Source organism: Panicum virgatum, chromosome 7K (genome assembly GCF_016808335.1).
Source record: "Panicum virgatum strain AP13 chromosome 7K, P.virgatum_v5, whole genome shotgun sequence".
Taxonomy (NCBI): Eukaryota; Viridiplantae; Streptophyta; class Magnoliopsida; order Poales; family Poaceae; genus Panicum; species Panicum virgatum.
This window is the reverse complement of record NC_053142.1, coordinates 48339786-48355667: the sequence shown is the minus strand read 5'-3', so window position 1 is coordinate 48355667 and position 15882 is coordinate 48339786. Positions and strand designations below refer to the sequence as shown.

General features: G+C 45.2%; 1 protein-coding gene across 4 annotated transcripts; it reads left to right on the top strand.

Moving 5' to 3' along the window:
* Nucleotides 1–4: 4 nt before the first annotated feature.
* Nucleotides 5–10336, top strand: LOC120641873 (helicase-like transcription factor CHR28). 4 transcript variants are annotated; one of them, XR_005662442.1, is made up of 13 exons: nt 5–159; nt 877–1543; nt 1645–1799; nt 1909–1980; nt 2066–2140; nt 2473–3436; nt 3771–3901; nt 4231–4452; nt 4633–4708; nt 9468–9871; nt 9997–10068; nt 10154–10228; nt 10320–10336. XR_005662442.1 is itself a non-coding variant. In XM_039918180.1 (11 exons), the coding sequence occupies exons 2-11, from the start codon at nt 946–948 to the stop codon at nt 6011–6013; spliced, it is 3042 nt and encodes a 1013-aa protein (XP_039774114.1). In that variant the 5' UTR covers nt 5–159; nt 877–945; the 3' UTR covers nt 6014–6344. The 4 variants fall into 4 exon arrangements, 3 of the variants coding, with proteins under 3 accessions (XP_039774114.1, XP_039774117.1, XP_039774116.1); XM_039918180.1 differs by lacking the exons at nt 9468–9871; nt 9997–10068; nt 10154–10228; nt 10320–10336 and adding exons at nt 5226–5435; nt 5909–6344 and having other exon boundaries at nt 4633–5142; XM_039918182.1 differs by lacking the exons at nt 5–159; nt 9468–9871; nt 9997–10068; nt 10154–10228; nt 10320–10336 and adding exons at nt 5226–5435; nt 5909–6344 and having other exon boundaries at nt 688–1543; nt 4633–5142.
* The last annotated feature ends 5546 nt before the right edge of the window (nt 10337–15882 follow it).

Below are 15882 nucleotides of genomic sequence, written 5' to 3'. Positions count from 1 at the left end.
GCCCGCCGCCCCCGCCCGCCGGCACGCACGAACCAAATCGCCGGATTCCCCTCGCCGCGGTAGATTCTCGCCGATTCCGCCGGCGCATGGGCTCCCCGGACGCCGGAGTGCCTCCGCCCGTCGATCCCCGCCCGCCCCGGCTCGCCGATTTCGGAGCAGGTAACGACGACGCTGACTTCTCTTCCCCGTCGTGCTTTCCTTGACTGGTTCGTGGTCTGCTTCCCGGACGGGAAGCTATTATAATATGGTTTCTTTGGATGCGAGTGCTTCGATTTAGTGGAAATTTAAAACGGTATTGATTCCGCTTGGGGTGGAAAGGCGGCGGCTTTGCGCAGATTAGGGCGTTGTGCTTTGCTGGGAAGGGGAGTTGGGGAAGGTTTAAGCGATCGCGGGATTGATTGGGTTTGCGAATTCCGCAGATGTTGCCTAACGGGATTATACTGGTTGATTTTCTTGGTTTTTGTATGTTCGTCGGTAGCGCCGTGGGTGTGGGTTCTTGTTTCGTACCGTTGCTTGGCATGGGAAATAACACTATAACAGTATGATGACAGTTTTCCTGTTGCTGTTGTCGTGAATCTACTTCGCTTGAATATTGATCCTTGCGCTACTGAGATCTGGTCACAAGTACTAATCTGAGCTGCTTGAGGCTTGTGCACTATTTATTTATTTATTTATTCCTTATCACAGGTCATTTCAGAAGGGCGGGCCTGGTGCAGCGGTAGAGCCTACCGTCTGTAACCGGAAGGTCCCGGGTTCAAGCCCCAGCCTCTGCACATTTGTGTGGGTAAGGTTTGGGGCTTAAAAACAACCCTTCCCCAGACCCCGCACAGTGCGGGAAGCCTACGGCACTGGGTACGCCTTTTTTTTTTGTCACAGGTCATTTCACAGAAGGCTGGTGATCAAAGCTAAGCATAACAGATATTCAAGAAAGCAGATTCAACGCTTATGATTGGAAGCAGTACGGACATTATTGACTTAAGTTCAGATAGCGAGGAAGGCATCGTTGACCTGTGTTCTGATAGTGAAGACAACAATGAGTTTCACTCATACAGAGAAGATGATACGGATTATGATGATGCTATTAGTCCTTATCACATGCCTCTTGTTCCTTTGAGCACATCACCTGATCAGAATAGCGTGGAACAACCGGCCAGCTTGGAATACGATGTTGACTGGCATGAGATCGCTAAAAAAGAATATGATGATTGGTTTAGCAGTAGAAATGCTTCATCCTCTTACAGCCCTGTGGAGAATAGATCAACCACTGAAATGAGCAGTGGGATGAGCAATGATATCAGTAGGGATCTTCCATTATCAATAACATATGGTTCTGCAGCAAAATCTGAACATTTCTATGTTCCAAGTTTTGAACATCAGCTTCCACAATCTTGCACCAACGAAAGCTTCAGTCCTCAATCATTTGCACCCAATCATTCAAGTTTAGGTGAAAACAGAATCAAGGAAGAACCTGCTGTGAAGTTTAGTGGTTTTCAAAGATTCACTGACAATGGAAACGGTATGTCTTCATCTACAATGCCAACAGGTGACATTTTATTTACTATCCATGAAAGGTTTTAATTTGAGTAATCTTACAGTAATTGTGCTAAGTGTGGATATTAAGACAATGTTGTTTGGAACTGTCAGATGATATCTTTGTATATGGAGGTCCGCGTTCACATAGGATCTTCCCTCCGCCAATGGCACCCGGGACTTCTGTTAATGATGCAAAAGTTGATAATGATGTAGAAAAAAGGCTTTTTGGTCTTGACGAGAGAGCTGTATATGAAGAAGCCCTTAAGGTATAAATCTTTGGTTGATTCGTACAGGAATGGCACCTTGCCATTTTCATATTTCTTTTTTTGAGTCATTCTTGGGTGAACTGTACTAATGTTCCCAAAACAAGTGCAGCATATCAGCCAGGAAAAGGGGGAAGAAGATCTGCCTGAAGGTGTTATGTCAGTTTCACTGCTTAAGCATCAGGTAACCTTTTCTTTAGTCTCAGTTCCTCAGTTATTTTACTTATTCTGGAGGCCTTCTTCACTCCATGTTCTTTTTTGTTTCAAAGAAAATGGCATTAGCTTGGATGCTTTCGAAGGAGAATAGTTCACATTGTCTGGGTGGAATTTTGGCAGATGATCAGGTTATTTCTTACTTTTCTACCTTATTCAGTTAACTTTAGTTCTTCCTGTCAGATTCCTTTATACTTCCTCTGATCACAAATTGTCGAATCTTAGTCCATCACGACATTAACATGGTCTTCAATGTGTAACTTTGACAGCAAATATCTATAAAGATATATTCTCTTAAATAGCAAAACTTATATAGGCGTATAACAAAAGTGCATTTCATGATGAATATACTAACACTGACCATACATTGTCAATCTATGTGTGTTTATAGTTAGGACAAGCTTAGATGGACTTATATTTTTGATTGGATGAAATATTAAGAAACTAACTTTCTGCGATACAGGGTCTTGGGAAGACAATATCAACGATTGCCCTTATGCAGAAGGAGAGGGTTAAGCAGTCTAGGTTCATGACTTCTGGATCATACTGTACAACATCTGTCCTAAGCATTGATGATGATGATGACGTGGTGATTGTCATGGACAAGAAAGAACTGAAGGCTGAACCCCTGAACAAGCTACATGATTCTACACAATTGGATGTTGCCAACAGTCTTAAGTTCTCTGATAGGCAGTCAGGTACTGTTACTGATTGTGTTGAACCAAGGAAGAAGACCAGGGCGAAGCCCTCTGTATCAACCTTGGGGCCCAAGATTAGACCTGCTGCAGGAACATTGGTGGTGTGCCCTGCTAGTGTTCTTAGGCAGTGGGCTAATGAGTTGTCTGCGAAGGTTATGGAAGGCGCTAAATTGCCAGTTTTGGTTTATCATGGAGGTTCAAGGACTAGAGATCCAAATGAGTTGGCAAAATATGATGTCGTTGTCACCACATACATGACTGTGGCTAATGAAGTGCCTAAAGAAAACTCTGATGATGATAAAAAGGATAGTGAAATGTCTGGAATCTGTCCGGAATTGTGTGTCGGTGGCAAGAGAAAACGGCCCAAAAAAATGCAGAGCAAGGCAAAAAAGAAAAATAAATCTAGCAATTCAGATGGTGGTCCACTTGCCAGGGTACGATGGTTCAGAGTTGTGCTTGATGAAGCTCAAACTATAAAAAACTACCGGACTCAAGTGTCGAGAGCTTGCCGTGGACTGAGGGCCGAGAGGAGATGGTGTTTATCAGGAACACCCATACAAAACAAAATTGACGATCTATACAGCTATTTCTGTTTCTTGAAATATGAACCATATTCTAAGTTTAGTTCTTTCAAATATATGATCAAGGACCAAATATCTAAAGACTCAGTTCGTGGCTATAAGAAACTTCAAGCTATCTTGAGAATAGTTCTACTGCGGTGCACAAAAGGTGAAATAAAGTACTTCAACCATATATCTATCTGTCTGCATTTTGTACCTCTGAGCTAGACTATGAGACCTGCACTGGTGCACGCTTTAATGCTTTTGCTTGCAAAACTTAATAATTCCTTAGTATAGAATGGCTTGCAACCATCAAACTTTGTTCAGCATATTTGATCTTGTTTGTTTCATCCAGTACTTAGTTTTTCTGAAAATGAATTCTATTGTGTTTCATGTATCATTATTTCCAAGGTTTCTCAGTACATGTATATGCCACTGTCACTTGGTTCTTTATTGGTTGTGATATTTATCATTGATATACTCTTGAACGGTTGTCCATACAGAAACACTAATAGATGGAGAACCAATCTTAAAATTACCAGCAAAGACAATCCAGCTGAGTAAAATATATTTCACCCCAGAGGAGCGAGCTTTCTACTTAACACTTGAAGAAGGCTCTCGACAAAAGTTCAAGGTACCTTCAACTTTACATCATCTTTCTTCAGTAGGGTATAAACTCAATTGCTTAAGTATGATGTTTTTTTTTTATTTGCAATCATGGTTGAATTATCTTTGTCTAATCTCACAAGTTAGTAGCAGAATTAGTATAATTGATGTATGCTCCTTATATTTGCACTACCTTTATTGAAGATTAGGTCTAGTGGTTTATAATCACATAATAATTAGCTAACATATTGAAATATCCCATTTCAGCTATAATTTTTGCCTTTTCAAATTAAAGTTCAGTTGCTCAGGAATTTCAGTGCGAAATGCCTGAGCTCATATGTTGTGTTCGTGATACAGGCCTATGATGCAGCTGGAACGATAAAGGAAAATTATGCAAACATCCTTGTGTTGCTGTTGCGGCTTCGGCAGGCTTGTGACCACCCTCTTCTTTTTAAGGGGCAGGAATCAGATCTGATTGACAATAATTCTATTGAAATGGCAAAGCAACTTCCTAAGGAAACAGTCACAGATTTGCTTGAAAAGCTGGAAAGAGGTCCTGCAATTTGTTCCATATGCAGTGTAAGCAATCAATTCACTCAAAATTTGTTACATGCACAGTTTTTGAAATATTTCTTCTTCTTCTATGAATAAGCGAAAGAATGGAGTTATACAAGAGATATGTGTCAGTGTGATATGAAAGATTACACAGTTACTGGTTTGTTTGGTTTTAGTATGGTAATTTATTTCTACATTTTGCAGGATCCACCTGAGGATGCTGTTGTTGCAACATGTGGCCATGTTTTCTGCTATCAGTGTGTACATGATAGCTTAACGGGTGATGTGCATGTCTGCCCCTATCCATTTTGTGGAAAGAAACTAAGTGTTCGATCTGTTTTTACAGCAGCAGTATTAAAGCTTTCTATCTTGCCAAAGTTGGAGATTGATAAAAAAACTAGTTGTTCCACTGTGGACGACGAAGCATCTTCAATCTGTGATAGCAGTTACATCTCCTCGAAGATCCGGGAAGCAGTGGGCATACTTAAATCAATCATCAAGACACGTGCCATCACAATGGGGGATGATACTACTGAATCAATTCCAAGCGAGGAGGCCCCTGTTAAGGCAATTGTCTTCTCCCAGTGGACTGGCATGCTGGATTTGATGGAGCTTTCACTGAACAGCAATAATATACAATTTAGGAGGCTAGATGGGGCAATGTGTCTCAACTTGAGAGAAAAAGGAGTCAACGAGTTTCAAACTGATCCCGAGGTCCTTGCATTCTATCCTTTCTCATCCAGCACTGTTTGCTTGTATTTGACACATATATTTAGATAATCTTTTTCATTCTTTAGGTGAGGGTAATGCTAATGTCTCTGAAGGCTGGCAATCTGGGTCTAAATATGGTAGCTGCTAGCCATGTTATTATGCTTGATCCTTGGTGGAATCCTTACGCTGAGGACCAGGCAGTTGACAGAGCACACAGGATTGGTCAGACCTGTCCTGTTACTGTTTCGCGGTTTACAGTTAAAGACACGGTGGAAGACCGCATATTAGCTTTGCAGGTAATAATTTGGCTCTTGCATTTTCATTTTGAGATCAAACTATTCTTTATTTTCGTTATTAGGACACGCTCCATTAATTGTTTGACATGTTGATTTTAGGGAATAATTTGGCATTGACAGTTGATGAATCATAAAAAGTAATTAAGCCAGTTCATGTTTCTCATTTCAATTAACTTTTGTAGCCAACTTTAAGCCAATAACAGTACTTCAATTTGTACCACGTCTTTTATTAGGAAACAATGATTGATGTAAAATGGTATAGCAGCTACTACAATGAGCAATGAAATGATTATGAATGCTAGCCTAACGATATATAGCAAAGCAGCTATTATATATGTACATCACATGCCAGTGCCAATCTCTTTCTTCCCGAAATAATTTTATGTGAGCTAGGTCTATTCATGTTGTGGAGTGAATACTGCCGATCAATTACCATGTTTTTATTGACAAGACGTGTATATTTATCTCGCCAGGAGAAAAAGAGAACGATGGTCCAATCTGCTTTTGGTGAGGATGGTTCCAGTGGCAATGCTACTCGGCTCACCGTAGAAGATCTCCGGTACCTCTTCATGGTGTGATGGCAACCTGCAAAATTTTGTGGGGCTGATGATTATTTGCTGCGACAGTCCAAACACATAGGCTAGGTTAGATTCGATCGCAGTATCTGGCACCGTCGTTACTGTAAGTAGATATTTGAAGCAGAGGTAGTGTATGCTTGTGCACCTCACCAACACTGATGCTCCAAGCTCACATCGGCACAGTTCTGGTAGTTGCTGGACAATGTAGCGTTTGCTGGTTTTCGCAATCATGCCCATGCGTGTTACTAGCTCGTAAGAGAGCTCTTCCATCCGCAGGGGAATATCTGTGCATAAATGACAGGGATAATCTTGCATTTTGGTTCTTTGATTATGGATCTGGTCTATGGGCGTGCCTAGAAATGAAACCTTTAACTGGTGGTGCATAAGAACAGAGGGCCAAATGCTTTTGGAGGTTGGCTGAGTTATTGTGATGCAAATGATATGTCGATAATTGCTAACCATCTAGGCACAGAACGCCAGCAAATTGCCAAGAGGATTAACAGTCACCGATGCTAGGGACGCGTCTCCGCGCTTTCTTGTGGACAGGCGAGGAGAAAGCCTTGTGGACAGGCGAGGAGAAAGCCTATTGTTCGTTCGCGATGCTAACATGCTTGAGATTTGGGAACGCGTTTGTTGTCAAGCAAAAGCAAAAGAAAATGGTGGTCTGGGAACGCGTTTGTTGGGAACGCGTTTGTTAACAAGTGAGGATCCCCCACCTGATTTTATTCATTTTTCAGTTGGCCCTAAAAGGCCTGATAAGAGAGAGTTTTTTTTTACATCCTTTTTAGGTTTACATTGCCAAAGAAAAAAGATTACACCATTGATCACCTAGGGGGCGATCCGTGATCGGAAGCCTGCAGCTCCAGGTTCTTGCCGCCGACCTGCACGCATGCAGAGTCTGACGAAGGCCCATTGTCTCGCCTCGGAAAACAAATCCATTCCTTCCTTTCCACAGCTGCCAGCAACATAGCAATGTAAAAGTGTCGAAGTGGTTCGCTGGCACACTCTCTGGCTGCGGCATGCGGTGTGCATCGGCTACCGTCAGCTCAGGGGCGAGCTCATAGCCCAGGGATCGCCAGAAGGATGAAGCAAATTCACAGTGGAAGAGCAGGTGCGAAGCAGTTTCAGGTTCAGTGCCACACAAGTCACAGGTGTCATCTCCCAAAATATGGCTGCGGTGCAGGTTAACCTTGCATTGGATTCGGTCATTCTGGAGCAGCCAAGCAAAGAATTGGACTCTGGGCGGGCCGCAGCTCTTCTAGAAGTTTGTGGTGACACTCCCAGACGGGTTATGCATCGACTTGATCAGAGCATACAAGGCAGATGTTTGGAGATTTCCGTCCACACCAGAGAATGGAGAAAGCCTCTTGTCGTCATGATGTGCAAGTGTAACTGCAGAAAGGATTCCGCCCAAAAGAGTCAGTTCATCAGTCGCCTCCGGCGTGAGTCTGTTCACGAGCCATGGTTGCAGGCCACAGCCAACCACGTCCGAGACGGTTTGTTTGTCAGAGGTGCAGTTACTTAACAGTGCCTGGAACCGCTCAGAGAAGCTCTCATCAGTCATCACCACACCAGACATCATACCAGAATGAGGTGGATCGGCCGTCCCCAATCGCAACCGTTGTTATTGCCTGATAAAGCGGAAGCAGCTCTCTCAGGGCAGTCCAGTGCACACCACCTATATCACCTTCCATTGTTGCAAGACAGACGTTCTGCGTACCCAACGAGCTTAGGAGGTGAGCTCTCCCACATAAAGTTTGTGCAGCAATTTCAGCAGTAGACACGTATTCTGCACAGCTAGGTCCTTGATCCCAAGCCCTCCCTGTTCGCGCGGGCGGCGAACATTATCCTAGGCAATAAGGCCGCTTGACCCGCTAGCACAATCAGTACCGGTCCAGAGGAAGCTCCTACGTCGCTTATCAATTTTGGTTATCACCCCCGGCGGCAATGGCACAACACACATGACGTATGAGAGTTATCCACCCAGCACAGAGTTGATGAGGACCGTCCTGCCCATTGGACTCAGAAGTGAAGTTTGCCATCCAGTTAGGTACCGATCAGCCTTGCTAATGTAAGGATCAAAGGCAGGCAATCTCAGCTTGTCGCAGGACAGAGGCAAGCCTAGATAGCTTTGCGGAAACCCATCTTGCTTGCAACCAAGTTCAGAAATGCACTGCGGTATCACAGGCTGGCTCTACTATTGACATACAGAGAGGATTCTTTCCTTGCTCGCATCATCCAAGAAGCACTTGCTCGCCTCCTAGGTATCGTGCTCTCACTCGAGTGAGTTTGGGTGATGGCAGACTTGTTGCTGACACTTTCCCTGCGCTTTTTTGGGACTGTAACAATCCATTAGGCCGGGCGAATACTTTCCTTGGCTCTGTTTGGAATATTTTGCACACTTTCCCTGCTCTTTTTTCGTGAGTCACGAGCCAGAAAAGGACACGGGCATCGCTTCCTCGCGCAGCGTCGTGACTCGCGAGGGAAGCAGAAAAGGCGCCGCCCCGCCACCGCCGCGTCCAGGCGCTGCCACCCCCTCCGCCTCCGTATCCAGGCGCCGCCGCCGCCGCTCCCCATCCAGAGGCATGGCCACTCTGCCGCCTCCCCGTTGACCGCAACGCAGGATGGCAGGCAGGCCGTGGGCTCACCTGCCGCGGGCAGCCCATCGTCCAGTCCGACGACGGCCCAAGTTTCCTTCCCGGTAGCCCTCATTTCATTTTTGTTTTTCGAATTTCAAATGGTCTCTCTCGGCCAACGGTACCCCAGGCCCCACGCCGCCAATAAATACCCTTCCTTCCCTTGATCGATCACCACGTCCAAATTCCGCCCGTTCGACCACCCCCCAGGCCCCCACGTCCACGTCTGCAACCGCGCCGGCCGCCGCCGCTCCCCGGCGCTGGTCTCCTCCTCCGGCGACATGCAGGCCTCCTCGGACGACCCCGAGGCTTCAGTACGCGATCATGAGATCAGGTCGAGTTGGATCATGTTGTGCGCGCGTTCGGCCGGCAGATAGTGGCCGGCTTGATTATATCTTGTTCTAATTAATCGCTTCATTTTTCATACATTTATGTGCGTCTTAGATTCACTAGTTCATTCGATCAGCAGACAAGACAGTTCTTTTGCATATAGCTTCCTTTTTATACGCGTTGGCAGTCGTTGTTTGTGTGATGCTGGCTGTGTAATGAACCCAGGGAATTTCTTATTGTTCTTGTTCCTGTTATAATAGATCTCCTTGGCGTGTACTCTTGCAGTTACACTTTTGAGTGGTTCAGTTTGCCTTTATGTTCAAATGATGACTGTTCAATCCATTAGGCACTTGTGTTTATAGCCCCTGAAAATGCATTCATGTTTACGTTCCTAGCGGTTCATCCACTCGCCGAGCATCTACTGTTGACAGCTTTCTTGTGAATCAAATATATGACAAGGCCTACTTGGATCATATGCATGTTTGCAGGCACTATGGAAATCATCGACTTAAGTTCAGATGGTGAAGCAATTGTTGACTTGTGTTCAGATGGTGAGGACGACAGCTGCACCAATATGTGCTCATCAAATAGCGAAGATGATCACGATCACCATGATTTCCGCAATCGTTTTCGACAGCAGCCTCTCCATTCTCTCAGCACAACTTCTGATGACACAAGTAGCGACGAAGATGAACCGGTTATGTTGGATGGAGACGGCTTTTTAAGTACTCATCAGGGTCCATCCTATTACAAAACAAGCAAGGACTTCCCTCGTCAGCCAATGCCATCCATGACTTCTGTTATTGATTTTGAAGCCGATAGTATCCCAAAAACCCCTAAAAAGTGTTATTTTACTGCTGATGAGAAAGCCGTATATGAAGAAGCCTTGCAGGTATGCATGTATGATTGACTGACATAATGTCACCTTAATCAAATAGGCACCTAATTTCGTGCTACTTCAGTTTTGTTATACTTGGTATATATTAACCAAATTATTTTCTCCTGAACTGTATGCAGCATATTGGTCAGGAAAAAGGGGAAGAAGATCTGCCTGAAGGTGTTCTGTCAGTTTCACTCCTTAAGCATTAGGTACCTTTTTTTATAATAATTGCAGTGTTGTAATTATTTAGCTTACTTCGGGGCCCTATTCATTTGTATGCTCTGTGTTTCACAGAAAATAGCATTAGCTTGGATGGTCTCCAGGGAGAATAGTACACATTGCTCTGGTGGAATTCTGGCAGATGATCAGGTTATTTCTTATTTCCTACCTTATTCCAATACATTTCAGTCTTTTTTTACCAGGTTCCTTTGTTATAGGCAGATAGTTTCATGTGATGCAGGGTCTTGGGAAGACAATGTGGCAGTACCGCCCTAATTAATCCGGCTCAAGTGCGCTAACCATCATCTTAAAGATAATCCCGGCTAACACGCACTTCAAACGGAGCAATTCGGCAGTGCTGTCGGGTAAAGTCCCGAAGAATCCACCTGAGCGTCGATCGAACCCAAAGCTTACATGCAACCCACACGAAGGTGAGTCCAGAGAGTACAACATTTCGCAGATACATTACATGACAGAGTCTTAACTTAATTATTACAAACCGGTTTCGAAATCTCCGAAAGGTCATAGAAGTTCGAAAAGAAAGTAGTTCAGAGTTCACTGCAGCGGAAATAAAACGAGTTCTAAACGACGATACATGATGTCATGATGAAGCCCGTACGTGACATCACTCGGCATTGTCATCGTTGGCCGGAGTCGTATCCCACTCCACCGACCAACCAGGAGGCAGAGTACACGGCCAAGTCAAACTAGCAATCATGTCCTCAAAAGTACTACCTGAAACAAAATGGAGCCACAAGCAAGGCTGAGTATACTAATACTCAGCAAGGCTTACCCGACTAGGATATAACTAGCCCTCTAACTAGACATGCAAGGCTTTTGGCTTGAGGGGTTATCTTTGCAGACAAGCAATAAAGAGTGAGTCCTTACTTTCCGATTTTAGCTTTCAGGTTCTAGTTTGATTAACCATTCTACATTAGCATCTATCCTAGAGCATACATGGTGAAAACAATTATTTTTCATCATTCAATCATATTTCTCATCGTCATTGTTCCACTTCTTACTCTATGTAGCAAAAGGGTTAAGCAGTCTCAATATCCGTGAGAGACGGACGATTCGAATCGAATTTGTTAACCTGGCCAGGCAGACCTAAACACACGCATGGGGAATGCAATCACCCACGCGACTTTTCCCCTTTTTCCCCGGGCATGAAACAGGCCCACCGCCCTAGGGTGCCCTGCACCCGTGCGTGACCAAAGACCAGACAGTGGGGAGTATGTTCCACGGCCGGTTCCATCAGGTACTTAAGCTTACCGAATACCATATTCTCGGCATGTGGTTAGTACATTCAAACGCTTAACCACCACTACCACACACCGCGGCCTTATCCATTTTCACTAAACAGACGGGGTATCACAAGTACAACAACCCCGCCCGTAAACCTTATATTGCAGTGTGTAGTAAGCATTCAACTCCTATGAGCTCGCGAGTGACAGGAAATCACTCGACTTCTACCGAACCATTAGCATAGCCAACTAGCGACCTACACATACTAGTGTTCAAGCATAGGTACCTAGGATCATGCAACTAAGGTTCCAAACAATTCCTGCAACTTAAATGCACAAATAAATAGGAATATAAATAGTTGCATAAATTTAGAATAGGTAGGACATGCTCCGGGGCTTGCCTTCCTGAGCGGAGCTAGCCTTGGGCTCTTCTGAACTCTGGTTCAGGTCTTCAGTGACTTCAGTTAGATTAACTTGAGCTTCACGCTGCTCACTCTCGGACTCCGGCACCAACTCGTACGTACCGTCAGGGAGAGTAGTCGAATCTATATGAAATGCATAAGCGTGAGTTATTTTAGTGATACGATTTAATCGATTCTTCACTAAAGAGTTGTACTCCAACGCAACTCAAGATGATTGCAATATATATTGCTACAACATTTTGGGCAATCATTTAGAGTAATGACCATTAACTGACTTCACAAAGTTACTAGGGTGGATTTTACCTATTATCCCTATGCAGCAAAAGAAATGATTTTTCTCATTTATTACTAGGTTAAGCATGTCCTTATCATAAATAAAGTTAAACAGAGATTCTGGGTTTGAAAATTTTATGCAAGGTACACCTCTGAGAAACTTGCCTACTGTGAAATTTTCAGCCCATTTCATGCAGCCTATTAACCATGAAAAATAAAACAAACAGCTACTGCTAGAAACAAAAATGAATATTATAGGCCAAACTATACAAGTACTGGTAACGAAATTTTAAATGAGTGTTGTCTACCTAAAGATGAGCCTGCCATAAATTTTTCACAATTAAACAAGCATTGTACAGGGCATGAAAAATAGAGCAAAGTATAGCTGCATGGATCAAAACTAATTTCTACAGACTGTTCTAGCAAGTTATAGAGCCTCATATTTTACCAGCACGGTTATATACTCAACATTAACCCCTAGAAAAATTATTATAATTTTTCATGTACAGAAACTATTTTTAATGATTTAATGTAGCTATCCTCACAAAAAATCATTTGGTCCAGATTGTCTTAACTCAAAATTCTCAAACTTTTTCTGTAGACTCTTGGAACTAAAATACAAGTACTGTAAAAGTTTGAACCCATGAAACATATCATAACAACTTGGATAAATAAAACTATCCCTCCTAGGCATACATCAAGAGTTAAATAAAATGATAGCTAGGCATGTAAACTGTCTACGAAATTTTTACACAAGATTATACATCTAACATGTAACCCACTGACCAAAAATGGCTAACAACTCATGCTTGTAACTTGAGATCTAATATAAAGTACATTTTCCTTATATTTTAAATGAAGTAAAAACTATTGAGCAAAAGAAAAAGTGTATGTAACAAAAGTTGTAGATCTAGCCACAAGGAACTTAGAACAGTTGAGTTTACATTTTTCTGACTTTTCTACGAATTTATATAGATTTTGCAAGTTCGCTGTTTTGAAAACAAAAGAAAACCAAAACCGACTCTCGCATATATGCCCCTGGGAGGTTTTGGGGAATTGCAAATAGGTCCCTGCCGGAGTTAACAGGGGAGGGGCGGACCTTGGGGGCCGAAATCCGGCGAGGTCACTCGCCGGCGGCGAAGGGGAAGTGGGGGATTAGAACCAGGGGTTCAAGATGAACACGTAGGTGGTCTCGGTGTGCGCTGGGGCGGGCCGTGGCGCACCGGCCACGGTGAGCAGGGGCAGGCGGCGGGCGGCTGTGGCGGCGGCGGCGCTCCGGCGAGGGAGGGGCGGCGAGGTCCGGCCGGGGAGGTTCACTGGGACATGTGGAAGCGGATGGAGCCTTTCTATTGGGGAGGGAGCGGCCGGAGCATAGGCCTCCGCGGAGGGGTGGCGGCCATGGCGCGTCGAGCGGCGACGGCCGCGTTCTGTGCCGAGGAGGGGCGCCGGGCAGCAATGGGGGGTTCGTTGAGCTGCCGGGGAAGGTGTGGAAGCTAGCTAGAGCGTGTGCGTGGGTGGAGGAGGGCCGGGAGCAGGGGCTCCACGGTGAGGTGTTTGCGGCGGCAAGGGCGGCCGCGGCCGGTTTCTGGGCAGGGCGCAGGGGAGCGCTCGGCTCTGGGCACGGCTTGGGGCAGCGTGGGAGGAAAGGGGAGGGGGCAGGGATGGGTGCGCCTGTGAAATGGGATGGGGAGAGCAGCAGGGGCGGGCGCAGGGAGAAGAGACGCCGACGACCGTGCGCGTGGTCGTGCGGCAACGGCAGAGGCGGACGGCCGCGTGGCGTGCGCGAGCAGGACCGTGGCAGCAGCGCGGGGCGGTCGCTGAGGCGAGCGGTGGCGTGTGCGCGCGCGGCATTGATGGCCGGCCGCGGTCAGCGGCTCAGGCAGTGGCATGGCCGGGCTCGTTGGGTGCCATGGCGGCGTCGTGGCGCGTCGTCGAGCTCCTGTCGTTTGCGGCGTGCTCGTCGCCTGAGCGGAACGCGGCAGGCTCGACGGGACGGGGGAGAGGGAGGTCAGCGGCGGGCGTGCGGGTAGGGTGCTCATGGCCGGGCAACGAGCGGCAGGGCAGCGGCGCAGCGAGCGCACACGGGGCGCGCTCGAGTGCCTGCGCTCACGGCAGGGGAAGGTCAGCGAGGGAGAGAGAGAGAAAGGGAGTGAAGAGAGAAAAGAAATGTCAACGGTTTGACTTGGTCCAAACTCAAGATTTTCAAATGAAACTTGAAAAATTTTAAACACGAAAGTTGTTCAAAATTAAATTTCCTATAACTTTCCTTTCAGGCAAAACTTCATTTGAGCGATGATTTGGAAGTTTAAAATTTGAATTCAAGTTTAATGATCCCGCTTGTTTTTCGGGGTTTACTCCAAATTTCACGTTGTAACTTGAAAAACTTTGAACACGAAAGTTGTTTACCTTGTCAAACTCTACAACTTTCGTGTTGGGCGAAAGTTCATTTGAGCAAAGGTGCGAGAGTTGACTTTTTGGTGTATTTAAACGGAATTTCAGCTTTTATGCGATCACCAAAACAGGGTTTACTGTGTCATTTGATGTTAATGGCATGTTTAAACAGTGCTAAACACCGGAGGTGTTACAGCCTACCCCCCTTAAAAGAATCTCGTTCCGAGATTCAGATAAGCAAGCTAAGTGCAGGAAAAAGGTGTACCTCCAGTTGAATTCAGAAAACCGGGGAAATTCTGATTTAGGTAGCTTTCAGTTTCCCAGGTAGCTTCCTCTTCGGTATGGTGACTCCATTGAATCTTGTACATTCTAACTGCTTTTCTTCGAGTGACCCTTTCCTTTTTATCAAGAACCTTGATAGGATACTCGACATGAGAGAGATCTGGTTCTACCAATATTTCTGTTTGTTCAATTATCTCGGTGAGAACCCGAACACATTTCTTGAGTTGAGAAACATGGAAAACATCATGTACTGCTGCCAGTCAAGGAGGAAGTCGTAGTCTATAGGCCACGGGTCCACAAATCTCAGTGATTTCATAAGGGCCAACATATCGGGGAGCTAATTTGCCCTTCACGCCGAATCTCTGCACACCCTTGGTTGGCGAGACTCGAAGATAGACATGATTACCCACTTCGAATTGCAAAGGGTCTCTCCTTTTATCAAAATAACTCTTTTGCCTAGACTGGGCGGCCTTTAAATTCTCTTGTATTACCCTCACCTTCTCTTCTGCCTCTGTTACGAGATCGGGTCCGAATACCACTCGTTCTCCGACTTGCGACCAACTCAAAGGGGTATGACATCGTCGACCATATAAGGCCTCAAATGGTGCCATTTTCAAACTCTCTTGATAACTATTGTTATATGAGAACTCCGCTAGAGCTAGACATTTGTCCCAACTCTTGTCATAATGAATGACGCAAGCTCTCAACATGTCTTCCAGGATTTGGTTCACCCTCTCAGTTTGCCCATCAGTTTGGGGGTGATAAGCTGAGCTTCGAATTAATTTTGTCCCAAGAGATGCTTGCAACTGTTCCCAAAAGCGTGCAACGAACTGTGTCCCACGATCAGAAATGATTGTCTTGGGTACCCCATGCAAGCAAACAATGCGATCGAGATAGATCTCAGCGTACTTCTTGGCAGTGTAAGTAGTATGTACTGGAATAAAATGTGCCGTCTTAGTGAGTCTATCCACATTAACCCAAATGGAATCATGCTTCTGGGATGTGTTGGGTAATCCAACAATGAAGTCCATACTTATATCTTCCCATTTCCACGACGGGATAGGTAGAGGTTGAAGCAAACCGGCTACTCTCAAGTGGCTGGCTTTGACTCTCTGGCAGGTGTCGCATTCCGAGACATATTTAGCAATTTCCCTTTTCATCCTAGTCCACCAGAAATTTTGCCTAAGATCTT